The sequence below is a fragment of the Mycena indigotica genome (genome assembly GCF_014461135.1).
Source record: "Mycena indigotica strain 171206Taipei chromosome Unknown Mind.scaff0001, whole genome shotgun sequence".
NCBI classification, from domain to species: domain Eukaryota; kingdom Fungi; phylum Basidiomycota; class Agaricomycetes; order Agaricales; family Mycenaceae; genus Mycena; species Mycena indigotica.
The window spans coordinates 581,291-604,487 of record NW_023503000.1 but is presented as its reverse complement, the minus strand read 5'-3'; the positions used below and the strand labels follow the sequence as shown (position 1 = coordinate 604,487).

Genomic DNA, 23,197 nt, shown 5'->3' with positions numbered 1-23,197 from the left:
AAAGATTTGACGTTCAGTGGATTCGAAGTAGACACCGATGAACTTGTATTCCGTGACAAACTTGATTCGTTCGCTGCCAATGTACAGCGGCGGGAAGGCCCGAACCGGAGCACCCAAGGACATAGCTGCAGTCTTCAAGACACTGATAGTTGCAAAGCTAAAGCCCGACCACTTCTTCACAAAGTCCAAGCGACGTTGACCTCCCGAACCTGTTGTGGATGAAAGGGCCAAGTCATCCGCATGCGCAATAAAGCAGATAGGCACCCCATCGAGTTCAATGTCGTCGTCATCCGGTGGGAAAACCAGATCTGCAAAGTAACGGTTCCACATTCCCGGGGACCCCGTGTCTCCAGTAAGCACACCAATTAACGATTTGAACCTCTCAGAGAACACTCCTCCGTGTCGACACACATACTCCATGCGTGCATACAGCATGCGCAACCAGTCAAAAAGAGGGCCGCCTGCGCCAGCTCGCCACAATTTCAGCCAGAGGGTCGGCAGGTCTGTAGCCGGGAAGGCATTCTTGAGGTCTACAAAGACAACAAACAGCGGTTTATTGATTGCGCGCGCCCTCTCGATCATGCATCGAAGGATGAAAGGGTTATTGCTAGTTCGGCGTCCTTTCCGGAAGCCATTCTGGTTCGGGGGTATGAGATTAATATCTGTTGACCATTCCTCGAAGCGAGCGTCCATGAGATCTGTGGCCACCTTTAGCAGACAACACTCCAGTCCAATCAGGCGATATGATGCAGGATCAGTAGCCGATTTGCCTTGTTTCAAAACCCCAATGAGGATTGTTGTTAGCCAATCTCGCGGCATACCCAGTCCATCGACGCAAGCCTAGGTGAGTTTAGTCAGGCGCACCCAACTATGAGTGTCAACATGCCTGAAATAATGTCACCAGGACGTCATTTGGGATGTCCAGCAACTGGGAATACTTTATTCCATCGACACCCGAAGCGCTTTTTGCCCCGTGTTTCTTCATCTTCCGTTTGGCCATTGCAATCTCCTCCTCCGTGAAAGGACGCGAGAAGTACCTCTTCGGCGAGTGGTCCGTTGTGCGTGTCGGTATCAGCCCAGCCATGCACGCGTTCCACCGATGAGCCTCAGCATCAAAATGGGGAGGAAGAACATCTGGCGGGTTCATACGGACAGCATAGTCCTCTTTCAGCTGGACCACAGTGATGCGGGCAGTGCGCGGCTTCGGATCTGTCCATCGCCGTATGGTTTTCCACCATTCGGCACTTGACTCTGCATTAACCAGCACTTCCAGGTTCTTTCTCTGAGCCTCTCTCTCCGCAGCACGCCCACGGTGAGACTCATGCTCTTCCGGTAAGTCCGACAACCTCACTACCCGTCGCTCCCGTAAGTCTACCTCTGGCAGTGCTGACCAGATCTTAGCGCTACCTGTAGTAGACGGAACTGGCTTGTCAATATTGACAGGTTTCACCCTCGGTATGCCCAAGTTCACCACTGTCGTGTTACTGCGCGCTCCGCGAAGGGCCATTGCTTTCGCGCGTCGCCAGTGTGCGTTTGTCGGTGCTTCTGTGGCAGGAATATGGCGGAACTCTACAGCAGCCGCTCTCCCACGCAAGTGTTCTGCGGCCAGTTGCACCAAGTCTGGATTTGCACAGTCCCAGGCCCGTGTGGCCAATTTCCCGGCCCAGTAGCAGAACAAGCGGATGATGTATCGTGAAGTCGAGTAAACGATTAACGTGCGGTAAGACGGTGTTGTCGAAGCCAGGACTGCCACGGCCATCAGTAATGCACGAGCTTCCGTTTGGCGCCCTGGCACTCCAAAAGCTCTGTTTCCTGCGGCCGAGTCACCCATGAAGAGTACCCCACAAGACTTTGTATCCATTCCCCGTCCCGAGACCCCCGCGGCAATATAGACACTTAACGCTGAGGTCGATACCACCACCTCTCCAAAGAAATCGATATTCTGCTGCTCTGCGGAGCGTGCGGAGCGCAAGGCCCAGTCCACCAACGCATCCAATTCAGGGTGGGGGTCGGGATTGTTGCGTGGAGGTGGCTGCGGGTACATGTCTGCCGAGTAATCCATAGCGACAATGTCCACCTCTTCATTCACAAACAACGATATTACTGCATGATCGGACCATCTCCGCAGTTTATCGCTCACCACGAATTTGGGTTTGGTTTCTTGTGTGACCGCATCGGTGCAAACCCAAGCGTAATCGATTACTGAATTCCCCATTGCTTGAAAGGAAGTCCATTTGCCAGGCTGATCAGCGTCGTACTCCGAGCCGTTCAGAATCACCAAATCCAGCTCTCCGCCCAGACCCAGACACCAACGACCGCGCGTGTTCAGTACTACATCGACAGACGAGCGAGGCAAGACAACAGTTGTTGTGTTTTCCGAACCCGTACGACAATTCAGATCCCCGAGCCAATAGCACCGTTTCCGCCGATTGACGCGACAGTAAGCCAGAGCCTCCGCGATTCGCTCCTTAGGATCCATGTCAGTCCATTTTTCCCAGTCGGAACCCTCGGGGCAGAGATATGCAAAAACCACATAGAAGTAAGAGAAGTCGAGAACAATTTGCTCGCTTGTGGACAAATCTTCGAGCACTGTGAACATTAGGTCTGCTTTCAGCACTACCACCAACCCGCCATGCTGCTGCAAACCATCCTCATAGTCCGCTCGGGAACGCACCACCACATCGTATCCATCTGGAATTGGCAGACTCTCTTCTTCTTCCTGACGCATCCATGTCTCCAGGAAAGCTACCACGTCATTAGCCTCAATAAGCGCGACGATGTCTGCTTGCGTCAATTTCAGAGGCAAATTTCCATGTATATTCCAACAGGAGATTGCAAGTCTGCAAAAAACATACAGCATACTAAGTAAGGAGATATACCAAACAGAGCAGTATATCTACCCAGAAGCGTCTCCACGCAGTTTAGCCCAAGGGTCAGATGTAACCACCGGAGCCAACGATGCCGACATTCTCTGACCACGCGCATCCGCCGGCTGTTCATGAAGCATTTTCCACAGGAACGTTTGCGCTGTTGCGTGAGAGTTGAAGCGGATACTAATCGTCTCGTCATGGCCCTCGACACGTACTGCCGAAAGCACCGGTCGCTTGATTCCAGCCATTGAAGGGAAACAAGCCACCAGCCCCAGTGCCAACGGCAAAGCATTCCCTTGCTTTGATACTCCAGCAACGAGAACATCCACCCGCCCGTTATTAGGTGCATTACCCGCTGAAGGACCTGCTGAGGAAGTATTTCGCTTCTTGGACTTCGGTTCAGGTGCAATCGAGTCCATGACTTGGGCCGCGGGGAAGGCATCATTAAACGAGCGAGTGATAGGTGGATTGGAGCTAGTGGCCACCTGGGGTAAAGAGGCAGTTGCGGCAGGCAAGGCACTCGCGGTACTGACTGCTGGAAGGCGAGAGAGACGATCCATTGCCGCAACGACCGAATCCAACCTTTCAGTCAAGTTGTCCACTCTGGTAAGGAGGGCGTTGCCCGCTCGAACGGAGGCGCCCAATGTCGTGTAAACATCGGTGAGATTAGATTGGATGTCTTGAACCTGGCGACCCATCGAATCCAGCGAACTCTTGGCGCCTTCCGACTGAACACGCAGCTCCGTGGACAACAAGGTCACCTCTTGCAACCGCTGAGTTATCACAACATCGCGGGAGGCAACATCCGACTGCAGGGCCACCAGTTTCTTCGCCATAATACCTGCATTTGCGTCGGTACGCGAGCGGTGCGCCGCAACACTTTCCCCCTGTTTGCTGAGGGGTGCCACCAAGAGATGACAATGCAAAGTTGTTGTCCACTGTCGTCGTTGAGCCTGACTCCACAGCAGCAGCCTGAACATCTCCTGCTGCCAAGGCGGCGTTGAAGGAGGCAGTCGTTGAGCGCCGCATACTACGCTTATTTGTCGGAATTGGGCCAACCGAGGGAGAAGCACCAGTTGAGCTCTGAGAAGCAGGCGCCGCAGACACAGAGTTGGTGAGAGCCATTGCTAGAGCAGTAGCATCGACACCGACCCCTGACTCCTGCGAACTACCAAACGATGTCAGGTCAGAATCAGTGAGCCATGTTCATTTTACACACGTCTTTCCCGGAGCCACAGATGCAGCCACTACGTCCGCAGTGCTGCCAACATCGACCACAGTTTCCCCATTGCCAGCTGAAGTCGGCTTCGCCGCGCTTTCTATCACTGGGGTCTGAATGCAGTCCGCACCCAGCACCGCGGGGAGCGGAGGCAGAGCAGTTGGCCCACTGATGCGGTCGACACCTGGGTCGAAGTCGGGATCAAGAGAGATAAGGGAATGATTGAGAAGAGCCATCGCGCTAGCACGTAGGCAGATAGAGCAAGCACAGTAAGATTGAACCGGGGAAGCAATTGTGGGCCAGCCACCAGCAAACACGAAGAGAGAAGGATGATATGCGTTCCTCATGAGCTACCAGCTGTTTATATTCTCCTCGGTATCAGTGCCTAGGACCAGGAGGCTCCTTTACGCTACTCTTCCACTGTACCAACCAGGTACCAAGCTCTTGAAAGTGCACGCAACCGATTGCCTATCGCCCCATTTCTTAGCTGGCCCGGTACACTACCATTGTCAGGTATTCACCACCAGCGCGCCCATTTGGGCGACACACACCAACCCAACCTCTCTTCATACTTCACAGATTACAGGCCCAAGACTCAGACCCAAACATATCTGGCAATTGGTATTTGGTGTCGTCGTCATTTAATTGGTCTTTGGTAACCAGACAACAATTTCAGCAATGCCCATGCGCAAGGCACTTTTGCATTATTCTGAGGCCTCATTCACTAGATATTCGTCTTTTCGACGATACCAAACCATCCCCTCTTGTATCTATAGACACAAGGTCCCAATGTTTTGGGCCCATCAAAATTTTGATGGTGGTGGTCGTGAGGGGGAGTCTACGAGCGCCACGATACTGGGTTTGTAAAAGAGACCATTGTCTCCAACCTCAAACGGCGCATCCATAATACAAAACAGACAAGAGATATTTAGGAGTTATTTCCGTGATCCGTTGCAAATTTGGTGCGAGAGAGAGTGGGATGCATTCTTAGACTTTTCGGACGAGGGTGTCTGCGACGTATGCTTGTCAAGACAACGGGAAAACGTGCGAGGTGTACAAAACCTCTTCTCAACTGCCACGGATTTATAGACTTCCCTCGTGGTCCAATCGTAGTACAATGAAAAACAAGGCCATTAGCAAGCAATGCTTTTGAGACGACGATGTCAGACTTGAAAGGCACAATTGCCAGTGCGATAACTATAATGATTATCTTGATCTGGTGACCAGGGTCTAATTCTAAAGCACTTGTGCTTTTATGAAGGGACGAGAACCACCCGCCCTTGCACGTCTTCGTTCACCGTCCCGACTCGCAAAATGTAGGCCGTCAACACCTCGTCCAAAGTATCGAGTACCGCAAATCCAGTCTGGGCAGGGATGATGTTGTCTCCTCCTCCAGCGGCGTAGTCGGAAGTGACGATGGTATATGTAGCGGCCAGGTCGATTGTTGCACCGCCAATCTCGAGACTGAGCAGCTTTTTGGTCGTCGGGTCGTATGTGACCGTGAAGCCCGCAATCTGTGGCCAAGTCACCACCGCTGCGCCATTGGTGAGTGAGGTCCCCGACACGGCTCCTGCAAATATGTCCCAGATAGCCTGTCCAGTCAATCGCACATCCGTCACGGCATTTCCAAAGGGGAACGCATTAATAACGTCTCCGCGCGTGATGTCTCCGACTGGGATGTCTACTCGGATGCCTCCGCCGTTCAGAATACACCCAGCGGGCGCACTCTGGTTTTTGCGGTAGTCCATCATCACGTCGCAGATGAGGTCGCCGAAGTTGCATTCGCCCGTCTTGCAGCCGTTGTGGTTGAGCAATATGGACGTGCTGCCGACGACTTGGTTGCCAAACGCGTCAAATGGCGCCCGCCACGCCTTGATTTGCGACTGCAGGCTGGTGTCTTGAACGGAGGTGTTGGTAAGATGAATGGGGCCGCCAGTCCAGGATGCGACTCTCCCGCCAGGCGCAAACTCGATGTCAATGTAGCCAAGATACTCGCCGTAGCGATATCTTTGCGTTCAAGTCAGCTCAGCCACAAGTAGACCACAGACTCACGCTTGGAGAATATACACGTCCTCTCCATCCAGATTCTGCACTACCGTCGGGTAGGGCCCCGCAGCGCCAGCCATATTTCCCAACAGCGTATGCGAATGACCGCCAATTACGAGATGAACACCCCTTGTGTTCTTCGCAAGCTCCAAATCGACATCGTACCCAATATGGGTCATGACAATAACCCGCTCGACATGTTCGTGTGCATAGACATAGTTTGTCCAGTGCTGAATAGTATCAGTGGGGTCGGAGAAGGTCGTCGACTTGTCTGGGTTACTCGTGGTGGGAATTGTATCAGTGGTGACTGCAATGACAGCAAGCTTGTACTGAGGGAAGACGTGGTAAGGCTTGACAGTAGTGTTTATGGTCGGATTGGCACTATCCACGTTGGCGCAGACGATTGGAACGGTCAGATTCGCGAGCTGGAGTTTTAATTAGCAACCTCAAGAGTACATGCAGCAAAAAAAAAAACGCACAAATTGCCCTAAATAAGTGTCCCCCCGGTCAAATTCGTGGTTCCCCAGCGTCATTGCATCGAAATTTAACTGATTTAGCGTATCCGCAATTACCTCCCCGCCGTAGTAGCTGAAAAAGAGTGTGCCCTGGAACTCGTCGCCCATATTGAGAAACAGCGAGTTCTTGACACTTTTGCGGCCTGCATCGACAGCGGCTTTAATTCGCGCATAACCCCCATAGCATCCCTTCGCGGGGTTGGTGCAGTCAGTCCCCGAGGTCGTTATTTCGTCAAGGTGAGCGTGGATGTCGTTGACATGGAAAATGGTCAAGTTCAATGCTGATCCGTGGCCTGGAGGCGGGTAGCCGGGTGGAGAGGGTGAAAGAGTGATGGTCCCGGCTAAAACAGCTGCCCAAGAAAGCGCAAACGAGAGTAACCTCATGGTGGGGGTAAAGAAGGGCTCACTCCGACGGCGCGAGTGGGGCTATATGCTGATCGTCGGCGGGCATGGTGATGACAGATTCCACGAGGTTAACGGGATGTCAGTTCCAGTATGTAGACAGGCTTGCAGTTGGAGAACGTGCGTTGGCACAATTTGGTGATAGTGGCGAAAGGCAAAGCAAAGGGCAAAAGAGAATTCAGTAAGTTGTTGGTCGCTTTTTGCAGAATTGGACATCACGCCCTATTAGTACTCTTAGAAAGAAGAGCAGCAAGCGCTATCAACTCAGGCACTGCTACTTATTAACTTACATCTGGCAGCTAACAGACGTAGTCCTTCCTCCGCTCCGTTCCTACTCGTCATCTTCCATGACCATATTGTCCGCTCCAACAATACCCCACTTGACCATATAGCTTAATCCGTTATTCCACGACTCTACCCTCTTTGCCGCGATGCTTGACACCGTCGAAAACTTGGTCCCCACAACCCCATGTCCCAGTCCTTGTATGGCGTTGTCGATGAGCACAGTGTACCACGGGCCATGCTCGTCTTTGGTGGTGGTGTGGTCGGGCCGAGCCCAACCATAGCTTGCAACCTCTGCCCACCATTCCTCGCTGACTTCATCGCTTGTCATAACGACATGTTCGACCGACACGCCCTTCTCTTCCAACAACCTGGCCTGCAGTTGCTGGACACGGTGCCGATAGGTTGACAGGGGCGCAAAGCAGTCCTCTCGAGAAAGACCATTACACCAGTCCTCGAAGTCTCCGTGTCGGACATGTACGGCAATATACTGGCGACAACCGTCAGCGTGTGAAGAAAAGAGACAATGGTTACACACCGGTGGAATGTCCTCTCCAACAGCAACATCAAGTATTTTGCGGAGATACTCTTGGGCCAGGCGCTCGATCTTCGGATGGAAATGGAGGTACTGACCGATCTGTCTCCAAGTTGAAGAGTAATCCATCCATATATCGTGCGCCTATCCAAGCTCTCAGTCACCTGAACAATACCCCTTTCCAGTACTTACAGAGTTCTCGCAAGTGGTGAAGAGGTAATCGAAACACATCAGATGGTCGTCGGGGGTAACTTCCAGCTGCAGAATCGACGATTTCACTGGCTTCTGGGACTGGATGCTTTTCCGGTAAGTTCTCGGAAACGAAAGCGCCACGAGCTGAGATAGCCGAACGTGTTCGTTCCCTGGCTGTTCAGGATACTGTTTGACCCAATACGGTGCAATCGAATACGATATATCTATCGAATGGTGAGGCCGCGACATCACATGATTTTACTGGTGGACGAACCAATTTTGAGTTGTTCTGGAGTTTTTTTGACATGTGGTCCCTTGTTATTCACGTTCGCCTGGTCAAGGTTCCAACATCCCAACGAGTCCAGCTCTGCTTCGTCACTACTCGCGTTTTTGACGTCTGCCCATTGAACAACCTGAACACCAGAAAGCTCCGTAAACCGGGGTAGGTCAAATACATCTTTGAATGGTAGATTTGTGGGCGTAACGGCAGCGGCGGCAAATGTCTTCCCGACGTGCTGCGGGGCCGGAAAGAAGCTGTCCATGATAGCCACGCGTTGCGTCGCTTTCGCGAGGTAGAGGAGGTTAATGTACGACATGATGTCGTTCGCTGAAGCAATTAAGTCGCACAAAAGACGTGGCGTAACACCTTACTGAACCCGTTTCCGTGCCATGTTGTAATGTACTTCAAGTCTGCCCGTAGGTTGTCTATACTTTCGGATTTAACGGCTATCGGCATGTGGAGTAAAGCCACACCTTTGAGGCGTCTTGTTGGTGGGCCGTTTAGGAGGAAACGTTCTGGGGTATGTGTCGTCGTTAGTACCGGTATTGAGGGTGGCGATTCGAGAGCGGTGTCGGCAAAGGGAAATAGCCTAAATGCCAGCAATGAGCCACAGACCAGCACGATTGCTAGAGTGGGTGGTCGTCGGGTAAGGAAGCCGTAGTTTGCCAATGATCGCATGTGGAGAAAGGAAAGTCAATGCTCTCCTGTCTCGACGTCGTTCTTCGACTCTCGTCGTTGGGATAGGGGACATCTTGGATACACTGGGCTGAGTAGATAGTGTCATCAATGAAAGAAAAACGTGCTCACCATTGTCTCCAAACAGTCTTGTCACTTAGTTCAGTAAGAAGTATTGAAGACCTGACGAACATGAGTTTGAGTGTTGTCCCCTCGAACCATTCAACTCACCGATTTGAAGCGGTTCAGCTGCACATTCAAGCTTCAAGTTTCTTCGCTCTGTTTTAAGGCATCATTCGTTCCTCTTCTACGCTCAGCGCAGTCCGAATTCTGAGGTTACGGCTGCCATTTTGCCCCATAACGTTCCTGGAGTCTTGTCATATGAGCTGCCAGGCTGGTCAAGAATGATTTGTTGTGACCGTGACGGCGAAGTCTAGAGCGAAGTCTACAGTATGTAGTCTAGTGCTAGCAAATTTTACTCCAACATAAGTTGAGGTAAGAGAGGTATTGGGCTATTTATCTTTCTACGACGTGTGGCCGTGCTCCTCACCGGGACGAGTACAATAACGCCAGTCAACTCAGCACCCAACGAGAAGAAAAAGTTGCAGCGCAGATTATAAAAACTCGTCTCCGATTGCCGCTTTCTTCATTTCATTCAGCTGATTCCAAGGGGGAAGCCCGTGTAGCCCAGGCAGTGCAGTCCAAAAGCCCTCTTCTATTGCCTTCACCCGAGACATCAAGTCCGTCAAACAGATTCGACAAATATGCGGCTTGGGACCCAATTCATCGAAGGCGGCCCAGTCGCCGTCTGCCCAGATAGTCAGCGGATCTCGCAGGTACTCGTGGAGCATCCATTGATTGCTCGAAACGACCCGTAAACACCGATCCAAACAGTCTTTTGAGGAGGGACAAGCGCTTCTTAGTGCGGGGCCCGGGGTTTGCAGACAGTGAAAAATTTCCAAGGAGGCTGATGTATGAGAGTGCAGGGCTATTTCGACGTTGATTTGGTCCTGTGGGGATAGATCGCCCGCAATTCCACCGAACTGGACACCATTATAGACAGCTCTCCGAAGACCGCCGACGACCAGTTGGTAAAATAAGTGCGGCAGGACCCACAACGCGTCGACTTCACGTGCGAGCTGGACAAGACAGATCAGGAAGTCGTCGTCCGAACTCATCGCCCAGGATGAATAATTCGACACTGGATGCGAGAGGTCACTCAGCGACGACGTCCGCAGGCGAACGCGATTGTGTTGCTGGAGCTCGGTCCGGAAACGCGAGCTCAGATGGATTAAAGCGCGCTTGCGCAGCTCAAGTACTTCATACTTGTGTGAGAGTCGGAGACACCCATACAGTTTCAAGGCGGTTGTAAGGGCTGGGAAAGGAGGGAAATATCTTGATTCACTAAGTTAGATAACTCGAAGAACAGTAACTTGAGCACGCACTCTATGTCAAATAGAGCACTTAAGAATGGCGTAGTTTCCTCCTCCGGATCCGGGATTCGCACAAGGGGGCATCCATCAACAACTTCTCCGTCAGCAGGTTGCGGAAAGGACAACATATCTCGGAACACAGGCGAGTGGCGAGCGAGTATGCTTCTGAAAACCCGATATTGCACATTACCAGCTTGGAGCACAATATTTCCGTCTTCAAACCAGAGTTCTGGAATTCGACGTGGCACATTCAAGTTGGGCTGGGCGTTCATAATGGATATTGGTCGCAGGTTGAGAGGAAAGTATGTGACGTCACGTCACGTGAGCGGTCTTCTGAGTCAGCAGGCGCCAATCAGGAAGGTTTTTCGGTGAGATGAAGTAGGCGCTTTACCCCGCTCTTGTTTCTGACCACCAAGTCTTCTTCACTCTACTCTCTCCTTGACAAAACTCCCGTCATACCTGTGCCTCGCAGGATGGCCTCCCGGTTTCGGAGGCTGCGTTTTCCCTTACCTTCTCGATTCTTGCTCGGCTTGTCGATCTCGACTGGGGGGCTGTATCTTGCCGCGAAGCAACGTGAGCTCCATGCTGACTCCCGCCCACCTCTGTCAAGCGTGGCTCTAAAATCCAGCAACGAGGCTATCCCACGAAGTGAACTCTTGGTCGCCAACTCGTGAGTATGTCCTCACCCAATCCTTCTCGCGACTGGCTTGACAGTATCGCAGTAATCTACCTGCGGAAGATTATGTTTGCTCCTTACCAATGGAGCCATACGCTTGGAGATTTTATGGCGTTTTCGATGGACACAACGGACACCACTGTGCTGCCTATCTTTCGAAAAACTTGTTACGCAGGATGAACGATGCGCTCTGGCAAGAATACCTTCGGGACGAGAAGTTCTCCTTGAAAGATATCTACCGCACTATCAAGGAGACCTTCCTTGCGGTCGACAACGAGATTGTAAATTCTCCGGCCCAGCGGCTCCGCGACGAGCCTTCCGAAGCGCCAATCCGGACTCTTGCCGCAAACACCCTCCAGGAGGCCCGTTCTGGAGCCTCAGCGATTTTCTGCTTCTACCAAGGCAACATCCGTAAATTGCATATCGCTGTTGTTGGCGACTGTCGTGCCATTTTGGGGCGCCGGCGCAAAACCGACGTCGCTGATGCCCCACCGATGTACGACGTCCACATCCTGTCTGTTGACCAAACGCCAGACAATCCGGCCGAGGTAGCACGCCTAAAGGCTGCACACCCCCATGAGCCACACTTGTTTCGAGACGGCAGCTTTCTGGGATGGGGTATAACTCGCGCTTTTGGGACGGGGGCCATGAAGTGGAGTCGGGAGATGCAGGACTGGATGGAGCGGAAAGCATTTGGGCTTAAGTACCGCAGCGTGTGCCAGTCACCACCTTACTTCACCGCCGAACCAGAAATAACGACGACCACGGTCGAGCCTGGCGACTTCATGATCATGGCCAGCGATGGCTTCTGGGAGTGTCTTACCAACGAAGAGGCCGTCGGACTGGTCGGGAAGTGGCTAGAGGTCACCGGCGGACCGCTGCCAGGGAGAAACGATATGCCGAGTGAGGACTGGGTGGTGGAGCGACAAGATTTGCCCGTCGAGATCACAGACGGACGGACGCATTATCAGCGATGGGGCGTCAAGAAAAAGTTCGTTTGCTACGATATCAATGCAAGTGAGCATTTAGCCAGGAATGCGCTTGGAGGAGCAAATAAGGATGTCTATAATGCGCTGCTTGACCTCCCTCCGCCACATTCTCGGCTTCTTCGGTGAGTTTGGTTGAGTCCATAAGTATTACTTAGTATTTGCTGACTTTCCGGACTTCGCAGTGACGATATAAGTCTTGCTGTCGTGTTTTTCTCGTAGTAGTTGTTCGGAATCAATAAGTAGAACGAAGTGATGCTTGAATTTTATTTCCCATTCCGGTTATACTAGTAATTATGAGTTGTGTATGTTTACGGTAAGTACTATCTTAATGTCTCTCTCCTTGACTCTTATCTCAATCCAACCGTTACATTTACTTCTGGATCTTGTTCTTGTGCACGTGGGACCTTTAGGCCTTATTATTATTGTTGTTGTTCTGGATGACTTGCTGCAGTGATTTTTTTGTGGCACATTTATATAGTGCGTAAGAGCATTTTGGTGCATCCCTTCAAGGAAGATTTCGTGACGCTTCTTTTGGGCTGACATAGGTCGTCTGCTTCAAGACTGCTTGCCATGTTTTAAATTGTTTCAACTTTCAAGTTAGCCCGGCTTGGTATTAAAATGTTTAACCAGGCACTGCGACTAAATCCAACCGAGGAAATGCTCTCGAGCACCTGGTGTAGCTGCGCATACACCGTGTGTGAGGCTGCATTTTGCCTAGAAACTCCAGCTGCTTCGGGATCAAAGATCACGGTAATATCTTTGATGGATGACTTGCTGATGACTCAGCACGAGCTCTTCTGTCTTTCACCATCACATGGACGTTGACAATATAGAGACAATAAGCAGCCAGCGCATCGAAGAACTGTGGTTTGCGGATGGAAACATCATCCTGCAAGCGGGTAACACCCAATTCCGACTCTACAAGGGCATTCTCGCTGCACGGTCGCCCATCTTTCGAGATATGCTCGCCTTGCCTCAGCCACCGGAAGCAGAACTTGTAGACGGATGTCCTGTGGTGGAAATGCACGATGATTCAGCAGAGTTGGCTATCTTCTTTAGTGCAATCTTCATTCCCCAGTGCGCGCTCTTTCTTTTCCATTCAAATGGGCAACTAACCAGTCGATGTAGATATTTCGCGCCATTTCCAAACGAGACAACATTCGACAAACTGTACGCATGTCTTCATATCAGCCACAAATACGATGTGGAGTACATATATCGCCGCTCCCTCATCCATTTGTCGTCTGGGTACTGTACCACCCTCGAAAAATTCGACGAGTATGTGTACAACAGCCACCTTCTGAACCCATTAGGCAGACCTTCGTGGGGTCTCATCGTCCAGCGCACTTCCGAGTCGTCTACTCCGATATCAGAAACCGCGAAGTCAGTCAAGTTTGTTCGACGCCTGCGGTTGATTGCCCTTGCTCTCAGCGTTGACGCTCTTTGGCTTTTGCCGAATGCATTGTTGAGTCTATGTAGAGAGATTCCAACACCGATAGACTTGGCACAGGCCCTCCTTCCCGACGACTCAGAGTCAGAGAGTCATGATGAGTCAATATCCGGCTCATTGAACCGTTTCCTCCCGAAGCCATTTGTGGCTCGACTTCTCCATGGTTACGGCGCGCTCCAGCATGATCCCTTCGACCTCATAGCGTACCTAACCGACCCGATGGACATCGAAGGCTGCGAAGACCCCTCCAGATGCTTCCGTTCTCGCGTGCAGACGGCGCACCGAGCCCACCGCCGAATATCCCAGCACCCTTTAACGGCCCTCCATTCAAGCACTCCTCGCAGCTGGGAGCGTGTGCTGTCACGACTCTGTCCTGTGTGTGGCACTTCGCTCACAGAAGCCCGCAAAGCGGCCAGGCAGCGTGCTTGGGATAAGCTTCCGGTCGATTTTGGGCTCCCACCATGGCCTGAGCTGGAGCGGATGAAGGCAGAAGCGTCGGGACCGAATTTGTTCTGTTAATTGAACTTGTACTTAGCAGGTCGCGAGCATGTACAATTGTATCGTTAATGTTATATTAGCAATCGAATATGAGGTTCAATGAAAGCTTAAGCGACCAGTTAAATTTGACAGTACTGTAACAATGGAACATGAATATGAGTAGAGGTACAATTTCTGGGGTATTGAGTCTAGATCTACCGTTCAAGCTCTCCAGCTGGATACTTCAATTCGTCAAATGACCTCACTGGATCGTTCTTCGAGGACTGCTGCGTCCTTCTGAAACTTCTTTTTCAGTATACCCACCCACCCATTTCGTCCGTGATGCGTTGGATCTCGGCGAAATATAGCGGTTCAACCATCGGTTGTACTACGTTGCATTCTACGAGATGGTTAAGCCTCGAGAAATACTGATTGCTAGCGAATCGTAAAGGCATCGGCATCGAAATCCTGTTATCATGATCCTGGGGGTCTCCGTTAGAATCCGAATCATCCTCGTCCTGCGGCCCGCATGCGACGTCCAACACATGTAGCTGCATCCTTCCCTCGCTCTCCCGAACCCGGTCAATGACATCAGTAAACAGCTCTCGGATTCGGGTTGCTTCGTCAGAAGCAAGATCCACGATCTTTAGCTGGGGCCGTTCCGTGACGTTGAGGAAGGTGAAATGGATATAGATCTCGTGGAAGGGGGTCCCGTGCATCTGCCTGAACCTCGCAAGTGAAAGCGAGAGGCTGTACCGGTACTGGGAGAACGAACAGGTCATCAAAGCGCGAAAGAACGAGAGATCGGGGCGTATAAACAAGTGCCGGTATTCTAAAGCAACGTCAAACTTGAACTGGCAGGAATTATGTGAGAATGCTCAAGTACCGAGATTCCGTGGCGCAAGCAGCTTGCATCGTTCTCGGTGAGAGCTCCGCCAGTCCGCACGTTGGCATGCTAGCCCGCAATAGAGCGTGTCCAAGCATTGAGAACACTGCTTAAGTTGTGTTCGGGGAAGCAGTTTATTACACTGCTAAAAAGATCAGCAAAATAATCACACCGGGATCGGATGAAAAATCAGACCGCAAGGTTATCGCACGCTCGGAAACGAGTCACTGCTGAGTCAGAACTCTTGTATTCAGCAATGGTGAACAACTGGTTGACGTGGTGGCGAAGAAGGTGCCAGACGTGAAGTAGTTCTGGGTCGAATATCTGGGACAAATATTCGTCCAAATCGGAGCGGAGAGCATAAACGTCAATAAAGGCATCTCTCAACGCCGCCAGTACCGAATAGTAGAAGCTATATGCGGGGAGCGTGAGTCCTAACAGCCGCTTTACTTTGTCTGTATGATCGGAGAAACAGCCTGGGCCAAGGACATCGTTCTCGTTGATGATACTTGTAGAGACTGCACTAGCATCCTGCATGAGCTTGGTGTTAACGCAGAGGCAAATCAGGCTATGGAGAAGTCCAGCGTCAAGAGCCTCGACTATCATCCAGCGGTGATCAAGTCCTGGTTCGGTGATTAATTTGGAGAGAAAAATGAAAACCCAACTTGGACCTAGTAGGCGCCAGCGACGAAGCACTGGCAGTGTACTATGATCAAACGTTGTGTCAGTGGGTACACCAGCATCCGGTTCGAAGGCTTCGGCTCTGATTGCTGCGACGAGCGCTGGAATCACGCCAGCCGCAAGGAGGTGGTGGGCGAATGACGGTTCGATCGAGTTGCCAAAGCACATTAGGTGGCCAAAAACGTAAAGGGCCCCGATCATAGTGATCACGTCCGGAATAGGCTCCGATAAACAAGACCGTTGATTTTGCCCTCTAAGGTATAGATGTGGTTCAGTGGCGGTTCTAGAGATGCTGATAACGAGCATTTCTGCCAATGTTGACAATGTCCCAGCACCAGCGAGAATGCTTTCGAAAGTCTTGTGTATCACCAAATCAACATTGACTCTAGCATTAGCGATGTCTCGGATTCTCTCCAAGGGGATCACCACAAGCAGGTCACTGAGGTACGGAAACGGTGCTTCCCCACGAGTAAGAGAATCAGAGTATTGCTTAAAGGTCAGACGGCGCCACAAGCTCCCCACCAAGACGAAGAGTTCGCTCTTATCTAGTAAGTCCTGGAAGAAAGCTGGATCTGCATATTCTGCGATGATGCCGAGCACCCTCAAGAGCACCACTTCCTGACCGCCGTCCACGTAGAACGCCGGTATTTGTTCCCAGAGCCCATCGAGAAAGAGTACCCATGCCAGGATACGGGGCCAGATCTCCGGAGTAGCGTCTTTGGGAGCGACCCCGCGAGCGATTGACGTCCCCATTCCCTGAAAACACTTCAAAACCACAAAAATCTGCCGCTTCAACGCGTGGCGTTGGGTTTCAGCAAGGTCGAGGGAGGTGGGGATGTTGCATTCGTCGAGAGCATGATATAACACCGGTAGGACGAGAAGTCGTTGAGCGTCGGGCAGCTTGTCGTAGCGCAATGTCAGGGCAAGCATGCTTTCGAACTTGAATGAGTCTTGGACTGCAGCTTCTGCATATCTCTGCGACAAATTTCACTAGTTTTTTCAAGAAAAAGAGGAATACTCACCCTGATTCCGGCGGGCAGGCGCTGAATGTTGGATATGTCGAGGCAGGGATGCATGCACAACTACTAGTAGTAAATGGGCTGAGAGCGCTGATTCAGCCGAAAAGTTGATTTACTTGATAGTTTATAGCGATATCTGAGTTTGATCAAGCTAGCGATTGTGAGAAAGCAGCAGCGAATGTCTAGTCGATTGGTTGAGTGAAGGATAAGCTGTCACAGTATCGTCACAATGTGACTACAATGTGACTGGACCACCTGTACCACCTGTACTGTGACAGCTCCTTTGAACGAGATCGACCACGCATTATCATTCATGTTCGGGCTTAGAGTTTACTTATCATTTCACAGGTAGGTAGGTTACTATCAGAGGATACTCTGCACTATAGCTAAGAGAAATAAGACCAGTGTCAATGACTGGCGAAAAAGTATACGTATCATAGTATGTACTGATGCTCAAGTTGCCGTCGACAGGCCCAGCATACTCCGTCTTTGCGTCTTCAAATAATCCCAGGAAGGAAGGTTGAAGAACAATGGGAGCATATCCCAGACACGGCCGTGCTTGTTGACGTGTGCCACAACGTCTGACCATGCACCCACAAGGCCATCGCGGAAACGGAGTATCTGTCGCAGAGCAGGTCCGTCGACACTTTCGTCGGGAACGTTGATCACTGGCAGTATGTGGATTGGCAAGCTGCAGAGCCTGTAGTGGGCAATTGGAAGGAGCCATATTGCGCCAACTAAAGTTAAGGCTTTGATGACGACCGACAAATGAAAAGGGGATTTCGATAGCACGGTAGGGACAGCGTTATCGGAGTCGGAGGCAATACGATCGTTCCTTGCGGCGCCTCGTGAGATGCGGAGAGGCTGTCGAAGAAGAGGGAACGATCCAAGTGGCTCAGTGCGCGTTTGAAGAGATAATCAACGTCGTATTTTTGAGAGAGCCGTAAGATTCCAAGGAGGTGGAGGATGCCGACGCTGCATGGCGGCGGCATGAAGAAACTAGCCAAACAGCTCAGAATTGACTTTTACAACAAGCAACAGAAGTAATTGACGCACCTTGAGTCGTAGATGGCTGTAAATCATCGGGAAGGTCAACTAGAGGGCACCCATCGATTGTCTCCACACCGCTCGTCGCCTGCGGAAATGCCAGCATGTCTCGAAAAACGCTGGAGCGCGCAGAAAGGACAGAGCGATGCACCTTGAGTAATGTCTTTTGAACCCTGACAATGAGACCTGCATCATCAAACCACAAGGCTGACACACGCACCCGTCGTCGACAACGCTCATGATGGGTGAGCGAAGAAGGAGGAAGATGTGTGACCCTTGCTCACGTGGCATGACTGATCGCTCAGGGAGTGGCAGTGTCCTGATAATTTCTCTTCTATCGATGAACGGCGACGACGGCGAGAGGCCTCACCGTGTCGGAGGTCTCTGGTTTAGCGATGGCGACATTGTTCTGCATGCGGGAAATGCGCAATACCGAGTTTACAGTGTTGTCCTGGCCATGCATTCACCTGTCTTCAAAGATATGCTTGGATTTTCTCAGCCTGCGGAAGCCGAGCGGGTCGAAGGGCAACCTCTGGTGCGATTGACCGACCTGGAGGTTGAAGTCACCCCGTTCCTCAAAGCGTTGTTCGAGCCAGAGTGCGTCATCTGTCTGTTTCATTGACACGACTGGCGTTGCTGATCCAAGACAAAGATTTTTTTTGCCCTTCCCCGCCAAAACCGACTTCGTCACCATTTACGGATGTGTGCGCTTGGGGAACAAATATTGCGTAGACTATCTCAAACGCCGTGGGCTCATACACCTCTCCTCGCAGTTTCCGACCACCCTTGCTCGCTACGATGCGATAGACCCAGATGCGATAGGTCAATTGACTCGTGCCCCGTCGGAGGTTACGAGTTGGGATGTTCCAAATGACCAAGCCTATCTCATTTCCGTCGCCCAACTTGCTCGTGAAGTAGACGCACTATGGCTGCTCCCCCAGGTTTATTATGACATCTGTCGTCACCTTGCGGATTTGGGGGAAGTTTTGGTGCGGGACACCATATTCAATGGCATAACCGCCAGGTTATCAATGAGGGACACGCGCAACATGCTTCTAGGTCTGCAACAACAAACTTCTGCATCCAACTACGTCCTCAGCTTCGCATTCTCTCCCCAACACTTTATAGGATGCAGTTCACCCGACGATTGCGCTCAAGCCAGATTCCGCCTTCTTCCCTCGGTGCTCGGCTTCCTCCATGACTATTCCGCCAATCCATTGGACATATGGACTGCCGAAGAATGGCCTCTGTTTGACGGGCAGGTCTGCCAGGTGTGTTTGGCGGCCATGAAAATAACTCATGACACGGCGCGCCAGGAGATATGGGATGAACTGCCATTATACTACGGGCTGGGTAACGACTGGACCGAACTCGAGAAACACAAGTTGGAGACCATAGGAGATGTGGTGGTTTAATTATAAACGTGCCACCGGTTGGTGATAAGTACTTACAATACTCTCCAGTTACTTACTTTAGGCACTGTAAGTAACTACGTGTAATTCTCATACGACTTGTCGCCTACTTGATCCTGTTGAAGGTGATAATGATCAGACCCAATACTGGTTTGTCTCTTGCCATTATGGAGGTCGACTTGCCCGACACTTCTTACCGCCTCCACCATGTTGAAGACCTTTGGTTTGACGACGGAGACATTGTCTTGCAAGCAGGCGTTGCCCAATACCGTGTATACCGTGTGGTGTTGGGAATGCATTCTCCCGTCTTCAAAGATATGCTTGCATTTCCGCAGCCACCAGACTCAGAGTTGGTAGAAGGACAACCATTGGTGGTGCTTCAAGACCTGGAGGTGGAGGTTACTGCTTTCCTGAGAGCGTTGTTCGAGCCAGAGTGCGTTACTGTCCTTGATTCATGCCACTCTCTCATTCTCATTCTGTAGATTCTTCCCAGCATTCCCGGCTATGACCAACTTCACGACCATCTACGGCTGCATTCGACTGGGTAACAAGTACAGTGTCGACTTTCTGCTACGACGAGGCCTTGTCCACCTCTCGTCACGGTTCATGACCAGCCTCACCCGGTTTGACGCTTCCGCCAGAGGCGACCACGAAGGCCTCTACACCCCTGAATTCACGGAACAAAAGCCGGCCAACGAAATCGTGTCCTGGAAGCCACCACTCGACCGCTCATTCCTCATTTGCGTTATTGCACTCGCGCGCGAAGTCGACGCGCTGTGGATCCTCCCCAACGCATTCTACGACCTCACATTCCACTTTGACGCCCTTCAAGACAATATATTTCACGAGAACCTTTTCGACGGCGTCATACCCGTCGTGCTCAGCCGCAAGGAGCAGCGCGAGTGGGTCGTAGGATTCGAGGACCAGATCTCTACAACGGCAGACATCGTGCGATTCCTGACCTACCCGCCAGTCATCGATGGGTGTCTCACGCCCTCCAAGTGCCCTCTTGTCCGCTTCAGAGCCGCGGACTACGGCCGGCAGATGATTTCGTCGTTCAGTCGCGGACCACTGAGTGCATGGGCGGAAGACGACTGGGATAAGCTCCAGAAACTATGCCCAGTTTGCATGAAGAAGCTGCGAGAGCTTCATCAGGAGGCGAGGAGGACCTTTTGGGAGGATTTACCCGATATATATCGGCTCCCACCATGGACAGAGCTGTTAAAGCTCAAGCAGGCAGTCATTGGCGATATATTAGCGTAGGCCTTGACTCTTTTCCATGCCCACTCACTGTACTGCTAGCTCTACTGTATCCATATTGTCTCCTCACATTTACTAAACAGTCCCGACTTCGAACTCAGTACTTCAATCGACATCTCATCATTTGCAAGTTCAGCCATTGAATTAGGGACTTACATAGAAGTCATCAGACATCTTCCTTCCGTCTATCCACCATGAATGCGCCCAACGACGGTTATACACGCATTCCCGCCTTGTGGTTTCAGGACGGAAACATTGTCATTCGCACCCAGAATACGTTGTGCAAGGTGCACTGCTCGATTCTTTCTCTCCGCTCTGGCGTTTTTCAAGACATGCTGGCCTTCCCGCAAGCCACGGGTGGTGTGGAGACTATGGACGAATGCCCTTTGGTCGATCTGACCGACGAGCCGGACGACGTCGTTGCTCTGCTATGATTATGGGTGTGTTTCTTCATGCTGAGTATTCAAAACTCCTGACCCTCGTCGGCGTTTAGTTACTTTCAGGGACCATCAAAGAAAGTCGACCTCCTGCCCCTCCTCGGCATTCTGCGCCTTTCTCACAAGTATGATGTCGAAAAGCTTCATCGACGAGCCCTGGAGCACTTCGACCATGGAATGTTCTATTCCTCTTATCATGCATTCCTCAAAACTCCGGACTCGGATCTGGGCCCACTGGCACAACAACATACCATCACTGTACCTGATTCCATACCAGCCATAGCATCATCGAGTCCCTGCATAAGGGTTATTCCTACACTGTCCAACTCCCCTATCGCCCTTCTTCTCGCGATCAAAGCCATCACCTCAGTCCAAGCGCAGTGCTTGTTACCGGTAGCGTATTACTGGCTCTGCATCATGCCCATCCAAGATCTGCTTGCAGTTCCGGAGGACATACTCCCCAGGGCGAAGTTGCATTGGATTCTCCAGAAACGTAAGGTTCTGGCAGTCAAACGCGCTAAAATATTGGAGAACATCAACCAATTTGGCTGGAAGGCGGATTGCGAGCAGGTGGAACAGTGTGCTTCAGCACGGATGGAGCTTCTATCCCATCACATTCGTCAAAATGCCCGCGGGGATGATGTATGCCTGTTGCATGCAGTGACTGTAGTCGACTTCGGACGGCAAGCTGGGCTTTGCGCAAGCTGTCTCAAAGGCGTGAATGCATTGTGCAGCGAGGCATTTCACTGGGAGTGGGCGACGCTCCCGGCGCTTTTCGATCTGCCTGACTGGGAAGTTTTGAACCAAGACAGAATCAATGTGTTGGATTTGTTCGACGACGACGATTGGTGAGAAAGGTAAAACTCATTGATTTTTACTGTAAAATATTTGAATCTGTTTTTAAATTCCTCTCATCAGTATATCTCTGGCAAAACTAAGTGCTTATCATCTCTTTTACCCATTTCAACCATTTCAAGGTGAAGTTAGCCCATCCCCACACCGCTACCTGAGGCTTCAAGCTTCAGGAGCGATCAGTCATGTCATATCCGCGTGACAGATCCGAGGTCAGTCACACCGTGTCTCGCTTGCTTTCAAACACCATGGATGCCACAATTTCCAACGAGTATCTGCGCACTGGCGTTGCTGCTTTGTGGCTGGACGACGGCAGCATTGTTCTTCGCGCTCAAAAGACGTTATTCAAGGTTTCCCGCTCGCTGCTTTCCCTTCGCTCGGGCTTTTTTCGTGATATGCTAGCCTCGCCTCAGACTGGCGGCGACGCACAGGTTCTCGACGGTTGCATTATGGTGGATCTTCCAGAGAAAGCGGACGACGTCGAGGCTCTTCTCAGGGCCGTCTTCGATTCGGAGTGAGTTCAGGAGAAGTTGTTTCAACGTTAGCTCTTCACTCAGCCGCGCTGCAGTTACTTCATGCCGCCACCAGCGAAGATCGACCTTATGCCCCTTCTCTCCATTCTCCGTCTCGCTCGCAAATATGACATCCAATATCTCTACAAACGCGCTCTGAGCCACCTCGACCACGTTATGTTCTATGTGTCCCATTCTGCATTCTTGACGGCTCCACGACGAGATACGATAATGATACCTCCATCTATGGTCACCAAACACCTCTTCGTCCAGCCTCTGTCTACGTTGTCCAACTCCCCTGCCGCTCTGCTGATAACTCTCGAGGCAATCAACGCCGTTCAGGCGAAATGGCTGCTACCTATAGCGCACTATTGGCTCTGCACTATGCCCCTCAAACACCTCCTCACGATTCCGGAAGAGACACTCTCCGGTACGCAGCTACGATGGATCTTGCAGAATCGCAAGGCGCTGGCTACCAAACGCGCGAGAATCCTCGAAAACATCAATCAATATGGCTGGGATGCTGAGTGCGGGCAGGCGGGGCAGTGCTCGGTGGCACGAATGAATGTCCTCTCGCATTATATCCGTCGCAATGCTGACGGAGATGATGTCCGCATGCTGAATGGGGTCGACTTTGAGCAGCGCGGGCTTTGCACGCTCTGCCTCCAGAGTGTGGATAAACTGTGTACTGATGCGTTAGAGCAGGCGTGGTCTGCCCTCCCAGCGATGTTTGATGTCTCGGACTGGGGGGATTTAACGGAAGAGCGAAGCCATGTGTTGGATCTGTTGGACTGATTATGAGACCATTTCACTTTCTCTACTCGAACCTTTATATAGTCCTTCTAAGCGCAACCAAGAGAAGATACATTAGTTCCATGATTCAACTGAGTAACTAGCAGAATATATTTGACCCGATAGCATTTGCCTACCTTCATCGCCTCCAGCAACAGTCTGCTGCCAGTGAGCTTCCCCTGGCGAGACAGCTTCACATTATTCACAGAGCGGTGGGACTTGGTGAACTGAAGCTTGCGGAAGGTATGGAAGTGCAGA

The 23,197-nt window shown here is 51.4% G+C and overlaps 11 protein-coding genes across 11 annotated transcripts; 6 read left to right on the top strand and 5 right to left on the bottom strand.

Moving 5' to 3' along the window:
- Positions 1 to 939: 939 nt before the first annotated feature.
- MIND_00008900 (Reverse transcriptase domain-containing protein) lies at positions 940 to 4,325 on the bottom strand (the record flags this gene model as incomplete). The annotated part of the gene is made up of 5 exons (XM_037357062.1): positions 940 to 979; positions 1,038 to 2,840; positions 2,901 to 3,900; positions 3,944 to 4,038; positions 4,090 to 4,325. 5 exons carry the CDS (start codon positions 4,323 to 4,325, stop codon positions 940 to 942), a joined length of 3,174 nt encoding a protein of 1,057 aa, XP_037224972.1.
- A 1,017-nt stretch (positions 4,326 to 5,342) lies between these two features.
- MIND_00008800 (Metallo-dependent phosphatase) lies at positions 5,343 to 7,034 on the bottom strand (the record flags this gene model as incomplete). The annotated part of the gene is made up of 3 exons (XM_037357061.1): positions 5,343 to 6,096; positions 6,142 to 6,560; positions 6,615 to 7,034. 3 exons carry the CDS (start codon positions 7,032 to 7,034, stop codon positions 5,343 to 5,345), a joined length of 1,593 nt encoding a protein of 530 aa, XP_037224971.1.
- Positions 7,035 to 7,383: 349 nt separating this feature from the next.
- Positions 7,384 to 9,019, bottom strand: MIND_00008700 (uncharacterized protein; the record flags this gene model as incomplete). Its single annotated transcript, XM_037357060.1, has 6 exons — positions 7,384 to 7,824; positions 7,873 to 8,013; positions 8,062 to 8,285; positions 8,336 to 8,668; positions 8,713 to 8,766; positions 8,815 to 9,019. The coding sequence occupies 6 exons, from the start codon at positions 9,017 to 9,019 to the stop codon at positions 7,384 to 7,386; spliced, it is 1,398 nt and encodes a 465-aa protein (XP_037224970.1).
- Positions 9,020 to 9,630: 611 nt separating this feature from the next.
- On the bottom strand, positions 9,631 to 10,733 carry MIND_00008600 (BTB domain-containing protein; the record flags this gene model as incomplete). Its single annotated transcript, XM_037357059.1, has 2 exons — positions 10,462 to 10,733; positions 9,631 to 10,411 (listed from the first exon to the last, which is right to left on the bottom strand). The coding sequence occupies exons 1-2, from the start codon at positions 10,719 to 10,721 to the stop codon at positions 9,631 to 9,633; spliced, it is 1,041 nt and encodes a 346-aa protein (XP_037224969.1). The 5' UTR covers positions 10,722 to 10,733.
- Positions 10,734 to 10,832: 99 nt separating this feature from the next.
- Positions 10,833 to 12,333, top strand: MIND_00008500 (Serine/threonine protein phosphatase 2C; the record flags this gene model as incomplete). The annotated part of the gene is made up of 3 exons (XM_037357058.1): positions 10,833 to 11,119; positions 11,172 to 12,236; positions 12,297 to 12,333. The coding sequence occupies exons 1-3, from the start codon at positions 10,923 to 10,925 to the stop codon at positions 12,331 to 12,333; spliced, it is 1,299 nt and encodes a 432-aa protein (XP_037224968.1). The 5' UTR covers positions 10,833 to 10,922.
- Positions 12,334 to 12,910: 577 nt separating this feature from the next.
- On the top strand, positions 12,911 to 14,083 carry MIND_00008400 (BTB domain-containing protein; the record flags this gene model as incomplete). The annotated part of the gene is made up of 2 exons (XM_037357057.1): positions 12,911 to 13,191; positions 13,243 to 14,083. Exons 1-2 carry the CDS (start codon positions 12,929 to 12,931, stop codon positions 14,081 to 14,083), a joined length of 1,104 nt encoding a protein of 367 aa, XP_037224967.1. The 5' UTR covers positions 12,911 to 12,928.
- A 269-nt stretch (positions 14,084 to 14,352) lies between these two features.
- On the bottom strand, positions 14,353 to 16,684 carry MIND_00008300 (MYND-type domain-containing protein; the record flags this gene model as incomplete). Its single annotated transcript, XM_037357056.1, has 4 exons — positions 14,353 to 14,873; positions 14,928 to 15,069; positions 15,123 to 16,583; positions 16,631 to 16,684. 4 exons carry the CDS (start codon positions 16,682 to 16,684, stop codon positions 14,353 to 14,355), a joined length of 2,178 nt encoding a protein of 725 aa, XP_037224966.1.
- A 1,447-nt stretch (positions 16,685 to 18,131) lies between these two features.
- MIND_00008200 (BTB domain-containing protein) lies at positions 18,132 to 19,089 on the top strand (the record flags this gene model as incomplete). Its single annotated transcript, XM_037357055.1, has 4 exons — positions 18,132 to 18,271; positions 18,327 to 18,733; positions 18,803 to 18,945; positions 18,991 to 19,089. 4 exons carry the CDS (start codon positions 18,132 to 18,134, stop codon positions 19,087 to 19,089), a joined length of 789 nt encoding a protein of 262 aa, XP_037224965.1.
- Positions 19,090 to 19,253: 164 nt separating this feature from the next.
- MIND_00008100 (BTB domain-containing protein) lies at positions 19,254 to 20,349 on the top strand (the record flags this gene model as incomplete). Its single annotated transcript, XM_037357054.1, has 2 exons — positions 19,254 to 19,519; positions 19,569 to 20,349. 2 exons carry the CDS (start codon positions 19,254 to 19,256, stop codon positions 20,347 to 20,349), a joined length of 1,047 nt encoding a protein of 348 aa, XP_037224964.1.
- A 191-nt stretch (positions 20,350 to 20,540) lies between these two features.
- Positions 20,541 to 21,635, top strand: MIND_00008000 (BTB domain-containing protein; the record flags this gene model as incomplete). The annotated part of the gene is made up of 2 exons (XM_037357053.1): positions 20,541 to 20,762; positions 20,850 to 21,635. The coding sequence occupies 2 exons, from the start codon at positions 20,541 to 20,543 to the stop codon at positions 21,633 to 21,635; spliced, it is 1,008 nt and encodes a 335-aa protein (XP_037224963.1).
- A 248-nt stretch (positions 21,636 to 21,883) lies between these two features.
- On the top strand, positions 21,884 to 22,942 carry MIND_00007900 (BTB domain-containing protein; the record flags this gene model as incomplete). The annotated part of the gene is made up of 2 exons (XM_037357052.1): positions 21,884 to 22,149; positions 22,204 to 22,942. The coding sequence occupies 2 exons, from the start codon at positions 21,884 to 21,886 to the stop codon at positions 22,940 to 22,942; spliced, it is 1,005 nt and encodes a 334-aa protein (XP_037224962.1).
- Positions 22,943 to 23,197: the final 255 nt, after the last annotated feature.